This window comes from Trematomus bernacchii, unplaced genomic scaffold (genome assembly GCF_902827165.1).
Source record: "Trematomus bernacchii unplaced genomic scaffold, fTreBer1.1, whole genome shotgun sequence".
NCBI lineage: Eukaryota > Metazoa > Chordata > Actinopteri > Perciformes > Nototheniidae > Trematomus > Trematomus bernacchii.
The window spans coordinates 7,105,351-7,115,023 of record NW_022988098.1 but is presented as its reverse complement, the minus strand read 5'-3'; the positions used below and the strand labels follow the sequence as shown (position 1 = coordinate 7,115,023).

Below are 9,673 nucleotides of genomic sequence, written 5' to 3'. Positions count from 1 at the left end.
GGAGGTGAGGAGGGAAAGTGCAGAGCCTGAAACTCCAAGTTCTTGGAGAGTGTGAAGGAGGATCTGATGGTTCACCGGGTCGAATGCAGCAGACAGGTCCAAGAGGATGATGACAGAGGAGAGGGAGGCTAGGATGATGACAGAGGAGAGGGAGGCTGCTTTAGCAGTGTGCAGTTCCTCAGAGACAGCAAGGAGAGCAGTTTCTGTAGAGTGACGGTCAGTGTTGGAGGTCAGCATGGCTGTACACCATCTTGGTGGAGTAGAGAAAGGCCAGCAGGCTGAAGCAGCAGGCGGAGACCATGTAAGCCCTCACAGTGCGAGCCAGCTGCACGATGTAGCCCTGGCACTGCGACGGCAGCACCTGCAGGGGACACAGTTACATTTAAAGAGGCCCTATTATTATTATTATTATTTTACGCTGCTATGGACAGTCTTGCACTAATGTACATTCTCAAAGATATGGAAGTGACTGTTATTTTGTATATATTGATTGTTGTGCTTTTATTTAGGTCTTAATGTGTGCATATGAATAAATGTGTCTTTTGATTGTGTGTATGTTTATACATATTTTTATATTACATTGTTTTTGTATTCGGGATTGTGGGAAACTGAACACACAAACTGAAAGATTGACAATTAAGTTGACTTTGACTTTGATTATGCTTTTTTGGGGTCCCTTTCTAGTAGTGTGTTGTATAGGTTTTTGTGCATGTAACTGGTCTTTCTCTCCGCAAAAAATTCACAATTTTTGTGGCCTAAAAAAACACTTCTTACTTAATTAATTCATCAGACGTTATTTTAATTGTATGAAGTTGCCTTTTTTTGCTATATTCAACATCATTTGTCCAGACTTTGGCCATTCAACCTTACTTAATTTTGAAATGTTATGTTTATCTAGTTTTCAAATGCAAATGACATTGAAATGCTTAATACAAAAACAACAACGTTGCAATACGTTTTAAAGGTTAACAGTCATTTTTTTACAAGAAAAAACGTTTTTTTAACTTCTCTTCCCTTGTATTTAATGTACAGTGTTTTCCCACACATGGTACAAAATGCAAGAGCTTTTTACTAAGGAAAAAGTACGGTGACCGACACATGCAAACCCACGTCAACGGCCTAAAACACTTACATTAGGATAAACGCACTGCACTTAAAACAAAATGTAAATATAAAAACACAAACGTGCCAAAACTAATGCAAATGAAGAAACATCTTCACCAACTTGATGAAACATGCGCAGCATTAACTTAAAGCTGCAATAAACGGAACAGAAATGATAATGATATTAAAATGTAAAGTGAAAAAAGGTTTGCACATAAAGTGGGGTGCACGGAGACTCTCTCACCTGTTTATCTGAGTGATAGAGACCAGCAGTGTGAAGGGCACCACCTGAAGGACGCTGACTGTGTATCCTGTTACAGCCGCCATGACAGTAACTGTCATCACACTGTCTGATACACCTATGAAAGCGGGTAGCCAATACCATCAGAGCCACACTGCTGATGTACACCAGCCTGGCCCCCAGCAGAGAAATCCATCGGTCCATAACGGCGGAGCAGAGCACGGACACCACGCACTGCAGGAAGAGAGCCGGACTGGCCATACGCACACCTGGACAGCAGGGAATACAGAGGCACAATGTATGATTTTAATTCGTTATGTTACATTTTGGAGCTTGGCCATGCCTCAACCCCCTCTCTAATCAGTGCTTAATCTACTAATTTCCGGCCCAAAACATCCAGCCACCATTTGTGTCCATTCTCTCAACCAACCCTCCCTCTCCCTTCCACTCATACATCCCTATTTCTACCTCATCCTTAGCCAGACCCCCTTCATTGATTCATCCCTCACTCTCTCATCCCTTCATCCCTCCCTTCCCTTATCCTTTCATCCACCAATCACTCCCACCCCTAAATTCCTTCATTCCTTCATCCCTCCCTTCCCTTATCCCTTCCTCCACCAATTCCTTCATCCCTCCTTTCCCTTATCCCTTCCTCCACCAATGTGATGAGGACCTTTGGAACCTTTGATTTAATTGAACCCTTATGTTGTGTTTGGGTCTCCCGTGACCCGTTTCAAGTTCAAATGATATAATAACTGCGCTCTAGTTTTTTTTAACGGAACAAGGCTTCATGATATCCTCCACAACAGCTTTATAAACACTAAAAAACAGATTAGGACTATTTCTGTCTGCCAAGTCTGAAGGTCTCTAAAAGAAAAAGTGTATAATTTGGTGTTCGGGTCTGGGAAGACCCAGCAGCATTGTTGTGGGTGACTCTGGGTTAAATTTGGCCCAATCAAGATTCATCTTTGATTTTAGACACCCCAGTCAAAATTGACCCGTGAACACCATGAACGGTAACAGCTTTCAAACACAACACAAGGGTTAATACAAATCCTAATCTAAAAAACTAAAAAGGTTTCAAAATGTTTTGATTCAGAATCTGATTGATTGCGTACTGGCTTTACACAAACTAGGAATTTGGGAAATGTGTATAATGTATAACGTAGACAAATATTTAACTATTATAATAACTGATCATGAAGACAGTTCAAAAGATTGCCTACAAGAAATATAAATATAGAAAACATTTTAATGTGTATTCTTTCTTTGAGCATGTCCTGTTTTGTGTAATCTTTGCTGTATAAACCTTCTCATAGAAGTCTTCAATATTATAATTTATGAAGTAAAGCACATTCTTTAGCACTTATTTTTGGTCAATTGAACATGCATTGGTGAATAAATCTTTACAACCAAGTCTAGATTGATTGATTCACATTGGGCCCAATTTAAAGAGGCCCTATTATGTTCTTTTTCAGGTGTATATTAGTTTTTAGTGTCTCTACTGGGACATGTCTCCATGCTTTAATGTTCAAAAAGCTCTTTATTTTTCTCATACTGCCTGTGCTGCAGCACCTCTTTTCACCCTCTGTCTGAAACCAGAGCCCAGTCTGCTCTGATTGGTTAGCTGGCCGGCTTTGTTGTGATTGGTCAACCGCTTAGAGATGTCCCGCCTATCACGTACAATGTGTTGGAGCGCTAGCCAATAGGAGCCCGAGTGTTACATAGTGATGTCACTATGTTCAGGAAGTAAACAAATAGTCCAATAGAGAAGGGGATTTTAGAGATTTTAGCCTTTGAAGACCATTTACATGCACGGAAACCTATATAACACACTACAGGAAAGGGACAACCCCAAAAAGCATTATACTGTAGGGCCCCTTTAACTTATTCACATCTAGATTGAAGGGTTAACGTTGTGCACAAATTAAGACTTGAATGTGTTTAACTCACCAGTGCACAGAAGTCTGTCAGACACACAGCTCCAGCCTGCAGAGCGGATATCAGCCAGGGTTTTGAGGACAGGTGCGCGGCTCCTGGCATGAGCTCCAGCCCTATTATGATTCCCAGGCTGAACACCCAGATAAACGGCCAGCGACGACCAAAATGACCCTGCCACGAATCGCTCGCATTTTTGATTAGATTGGTTATGAAATACATTGCTGGACAATGAGAAACTGGTAGGTAACATCAGAAAAAATGTAGGCAAGACATATTCTGCTCTACACCTGTAGTAAAAGTGACACAAGGTATACAAAGAGTTTCTCTTCTCTTTCTCCAAGTATTTCTCTTTTCACATGTTACCTGCTAGCGTCTTAATAGACTGTCTGTTCTCTCTACTGAACCACAGTGACCCAGCTGACTGGAGCCAAGGAATGAGGCCATTGTGCTAATTACAGACCAGAGGTGGGAAGGAGGTGGAGTATAAATACTTTGTTTCTGTACTTAAGTACATGTTTCTGGTATCAGTACTTTACTCCGCTACTTTATTTTCTGACAACTTTTCACTTTTACTTCTTACATTTTGAACCCAAATACCTGTACTTTCTACTTCTTACATTTTGAACACAAATACCTGTACTTTCTACTTCTTACATTTTCCAAACAGGCTGGTTCCTTTAGTTTGAATGTGTGTTTGGTGGCGTGATCATTATTATTTAGAGTCATTGCGTGCCTATTGATTTGAACACGATCCGTGTATCCATCATTTCCTGGTCTTCTCTAAAGAAGAGGGACCAATGAAAACGTTGTCATGTTGCCGTTGTTCAGCATGGAAACATTCATCAGCTAACAATGACATTATTGTTCTATTAATATAAAGGGAGGTCAGGTACTCTTTGTAACAGCTGGTAGTTATGGGTACTTTTTACTTAAGTACATTTCAAAGCCCTCTTTACTTTTACTTGAGTACAGAAGTTTAGTCAGTACTTCTACTTTTACCAGAGTATTTTTAAACACAAGTATGTGTACTTCTACTTGAGTAAAGGATGTGTGTAGTTTTGCCATCTCTGTTACTGATCCGGGAGTAACGGATAACATGCAGGTAACTAGTAATTGTAACGTGTTACATGTTAAAAGTAACCCTCCCAACCTATAGTTCATCCACTTACCGAACACCATGGTCATGTGCTGTTTCTCCATGCCTCTCTGCATCAATAGAGGCGGTACGTAGACGTTTCCCACAGCGATGCACATCTCCAGACCAAATGATATTGTGCACACCATGAGCATCATCCTCAACGGATTTTCCTTCTCCATCTTTGGTTTATGTTTGCAGTATTTAATGCCTGGCTGTCCGTTTTTTTAGGATGTCTTTGTCATAATGTGTCGTGACACCTTTTTAGACTTTATCTATTTTTGTTGGCATTAGATAAGTCTTTCTTTAAGGACAAACAACACTTCCCATCAGAGAACAACTTGTATACAACTTCTGCCGGCGTGCCGTCTTCTTGAGAGTATAGCACACCCTTCTCTCCTGTAAATATATTGGGCCTAAGAGACAAAAAGCACCTGTTACTTATAGAATAATTGAAGGTTTCCATCTGCAAATTGGTAATGTTGCTACATAATCATGTTCTGACTTTAATTAACTTGCATTTTCTCTAAATTGCATGTTTGCACCAGTTGTAAATGGGTTCATAAAGTTACCTGCACACTTTTCAGATGACCTTCTATAATCTAGATTTCTCTTTTTATCCACACATTATTTCACAATACCCCCTGTACCCTGAATTCTCAGAAAAACACTTCACATGTGTTCAGAAGTGTGAGGAATCTATCTGCCGTAAACTAGGTTAACGTTAATAGTACTGAAAATCATAACTGTAAATATCCTCCACTTATAATCCATGATCTGTTACCAGTTTTCTGTTACTAGATACAATTTCTTCATCAATATCATGGTCTCATTATCTGACACCATGGCTGTTGTTACGTTCTCTCACTAAATAAACAAGAACATGTTTCTGTTAGACATTCATAATCTTAAATAATGCTTTTCAGGAACACAGAGATGATTCACTTGCCACATCAAAGTTATTTGGTCTCTCCTCAAGGAACAAAACTGGTGATGAAAACCAGCAGCAATTTCCATCTGAAGCTCAGCAGTCTGTATAAGTGTGTGTGTCTGCCCGAGACAGGACACACACTCCGGACTACAGGTCTGGAGAGTGACGATTGTTTTTTCTTGTCATGCTGAGAAAGAAACTTGTGGGTGGGCCTGCCGTCTCATTACTGCACTTGAGTCAGTTATTTTGTACAAACTGCAGCACAGGTCTTGCACAGAACCTTTTTCATTTGTTCCGCTTCCTATTGTTTTCTATTTTCCCGGAAAGGGACTTTGACTTTCACTGACCTTTTATACCTCAACTTTCTCCTTCATTTTGTCCTTCTTTCCGGTTATTTCCATCCCTTGAGGACATACACTGATGAAGGGGTCAGCAGACCTAATCATTTATAATGTGTCAGATTAAATGTAACAAAATGATTAAGACATGAGGGGATCATTTTGCTGTTTTCAACCTTTATGACATTATTTCCACCAATCAGGTTCTTCAGTGTGGCTAAACTGCACAATGTGTATGTGAGCGGTCACTTCAGAAGACCTTTGCACACAGCACCACAGAGTGGCATTCACTGAGTAGCGCAGATCAATATAAAACCAGAGCCACATTTCACAGATCTCAACTTCACAAAACAAGTAGTTAAATCCGTATAAAAAGTAGGTTGCCTTTATTTGAAGCTGGGAAACCAAAACATTATCAACATAGTCGTTAATACTTTTTTGTTTTTTTGAAAGACCACAAAATTGCCATTACCAGCATCATCAACGCTTTGCACTTTTCCCACAACATGCAAAAGATTCAAGAGTTCAGCGTACCCTCTCCACAGACCAAAGCTCCTCAACATGGGCTCCTGTAGGAATCACAACCTGGCTTGCATTAAACTTGCCAGCCAGCACAACGGCAGGTAGATAGAAAAGAAACATCAAAAAGAGAACAGAAGAAATCTGAGAATGGGTGAAAGAGGAGAAATTCACAGCCTTATGCCGTGTGCCTCCTGAGGGGTGATGGAGAAAACCTCAGCGCTGTGACCTACAGGACAGTTTCTGATCCTCAAGGGTTTAGGTTCGTATAAACACGCTTTTTTTATATCCAACCATCACAAATGGACATTAAGGATTGGTGCCATTCAGGACGTCCACGTAGAAAACACACTAACCTGCTGAGGACAGTTGTTAAATAATTGTATGTGCTTCTGAACCAATGACTAGGTTTGAGTCCTGTAGACATGCAGGACTGAATCAAGAGACTAATCTAAACAATTTTGTGACGGGAGCCGAATAATAAAAAGTGTCCCCAATATTGTTATATCACGGAAGAGGAATTGGTCATGTCATTTTTTTTTTTTGGTTCTGAGAGAAAATGAGGAATTCTAAAATCTCAGAATTCCGACTTTAAATTTAAGGATTCCGATTATCTTTTCTTTAAATTCGGACTTTAATCAAAAAATTCCGTCTTTTCCTCAGAATTTAATCACAAAAGTAAAAAAAAAAAAATCACTTTTCAGTTCAGATCTTTAAAAGAAAGTCACACGTGGCCTCTTCCGTACATAGCAGATTTCTTATCTACATATTTTTTGTCGCTTTGCGATCAAACCACTTCATATCGGGAAAAAAGGACAATCTTACAAATGCTGCATCTGATCTCCGCGTCACTAGTTTCAAGATCGTTTATGGCTTTTGATGGTTAAAAATGGTTTTAAGACTAACGGCCCGTCCACACAGCGGCGTGCGTTAAAGCTTCAACGTTTCAGCCCATTCACTTTGAATGGGGTGACGTCACGCTTCGCCGAACTGCATTGTGGGAGCGAAGCGTAGCTTTGCTCGCTGCTAAAGTTGAGCAATGTTCAACTTTTGAAGCTTCGACGGAAGCGTCAGCCAATCGAATCATATGCCAGTACAAGCTCTAGCCAATCAAACCGCTGCTTGTGTGTCCGGGGCGGGAGATTCAGGTGATTGGTTGTTGGTCTAGCTTCAGACATGCCCGCCGGCAAGCGACAACGCACGCCGCTGTGTGGACGGGCCGTAACTCACCGCTTGTAGCAAAGACCTCAGATTTAAGGACAGATTACATTCTTCAATGATAAACTACTGAAACTGAACTCAGTTGAAATTAAGGCATTAATATAGACAAACGAGTGCTGGATAAAGACCGAGCTGCCACCTTTATTTAAATCTTTTCCGAGCCTTAGTACTGTAAAAAATGTATCCGCATGTGAAGAAACGGGGGCAAACAAATGCTCTGAAAAACACAAGGATGCAAACAGTAAGCCGAGTGAGAATACAGGAGGAGGAAATCAAGGGAAGGCCGTTCACAACAGATTGGATAGGGTCGACTTTTTTTCTTTAAAATCAAGATACATTTTATTTCTTTTCTTAAAAAACAAACATTACAAAAAAAAAATCTGAATAGAGAATTAGAACAACAGGAGAAAAAACAACATTCATTTTTTTGATCTCTCAAAAACAAAAAACTAAATAAAACCAAACATCTCTTCTTGCATTTCATGAAAAATAAAAAGGGGGTGCCTGGCACAAGGGGCTGAAATGTTGAGAAGCTGCTGTAGCCATGCAGGGGTTAATGGGGGGGGAGGGGGGGGGGGTTTCTTCACGTAAAGAGCTGCATCGTTAGAAAGCCAAACATAGAACAACAGCAACCGTTTAACATAGGCAGCTGAACAGAACAGGAAGTCCCCCCCCCCCCCCACCAAAGAAGCATTTCATCGAGTACTTAAAACACTAACTCACATGCTGGCTTGAAACATGTGACGGTGTGCGAAGTAAAACACTCCGCCGGTCTAAGATAACGCGTTGAAAATGATGGAGCAGCAGCCACGCAACAAAAAAAGGTCACCAGGAGAAAAGAAGCGGGGAGACGTTTTAAAAAAAAGAAATTGAAATACCGAACTCCCGTGTTAAAACATGCTTCTGGTTTTAAAAAGCACACAAGTACCAAATAGAAGGCTTTCCGGCGCTGCGTGTGTCGACTTAAGCTTTGTAAATACAGCGCTTTAGTAGCTGATACTGAGAAGCTGTGTGACAATACGCTCAGTAATCGCAGGTATCAGTGAGCGAAAAAAAAAAAAAAAAAAAAACTAAAAACAAGCGAATGGATCTGTTTCACAATCAGGACGGATGCTCGCTAGCACTGAGCTCATGGAGGAGGGGGGGGGGGGGGGGGGGGGGGGAAGGCTCACACTAAAGTAAATTCAGAATGAATGTAGGGACTCCTTTCACACAGCGGATGATCACATGAGCACAATGTCTTAGTTAGGAGAAGATGGGGGGGAGAAGCAAAACAAATAAAAAAAGCACACATAAGAAGTCCAAACCGTTGAGCCAGGCCACCAGGAGAGAAACAAAAAAAGTCAAAATAAAACAACCTCTAAACGCAGAGCAACAAAACTTTGAGAAGAGACGGAGAAAGAGACGATGGGCTTCAGGTTGGCGGGGAGGTTTTTTGGGGTGGGGGGGGGGGAGGTACCATCTTCGTCTAGTCTTCTCCGGAAGGCGCCTCCTCTTCTGAGCCATCCTCTTCCTCTTCGTCTTCCTCCTCCTCGGCCTCCTTCGTCTTCTTGGGGGCGGGGGAAGTCTCCTTCTTCACGGCGGCCTTCTTCTCCTCCTTCTTCTCCTCCTCCTCCTCCTCTTCTTCCTCCTCCAGGGGGCTCTCGGGCTCCTCCTCTTCCTCCTCTTTGGGTGAGCTCTTCTCCACGGTCTTGGTGCTGGGACGCCCCTTCCCCTTTCCTTTCATCGGGCTGGGGGTCACTGAAAGATAGATAGATAGATAGTTAGATAGATAGACAGATAGACAGATGGATAGATAGATGGATGGATAGATGGATGGATAGATAGTTAGATAGATGGATAGATGGATAGTTAGATAGATGGTTAGATAGTTAGATAGATGGTTAGATAGATAGATAGTTAGATAGATAGATAGATAGATAGATAGATAGTTAGATAGATAGTTAGATAGTTAGATAGTTAGATAGATAGTTAGATAGATAGTTAGATAGATGGTTAGATAGATGGTTAGATAGATGGTTAGATAGTTAGATAGTTAGATAGATAGTTAGATAGATGGTTAGATAGTTAGATAGATAGATAGATAGTTAGATAGATAGTTAGATAGATAGTTAGATAGATAGATAGATAGATGGTTAGATAGATGGTTAGATAGATGGTTAGATAGATGGTTAGATAGTTAGATAGTTAGATAGATAGTTAGATAGATAGTTAGATGGTTAGATAGATGGTTAGATAGATAG

At 40.9% G+C, this 9,673-nt stretch overlaps 2 protein-coding genes across 2 annotated transcripts in view; both read right to left on the bottom strand.

The window, feature by feature from the left end:
* Positions 1-217: 217 nt before the first annotated feature.
* On the bottom strand, positions 218-4,603 carry LOC117475348 (solute carrier family 45 member 3). The gene is given in 7 exon segments (XM_034121495.1): positions 218-361; positions 1,226-1,256; positions 1,349-1,473; positions 1,475-1,614; positions 2,344-2,368; positions 3,299-3,522; positions 4,456-4,603. Coding segments are annotated over 7 exon segments (837 nt in total).
* A 2,941-nt stretch (positions 4,604-7,544) lies between these two features.
* nucks1a (nuclear casein kinase and cyclin-dependent kinase substrate 1a) overlaps positions 7,545-9,673 on the bottom strand; it is a 17,927-nt gene continuing 15,798 nt past the window's right edge. The window contains 1 exon segment of the mRNA XM_034121680.1: positions 7,545-9,170. Within this exon segment, the coding sequence (XP_033977571.1) occupies positions 8,899-9,170 (272 nt within the window). The 3' untranslated portion in view covers positions 7,545-8,898.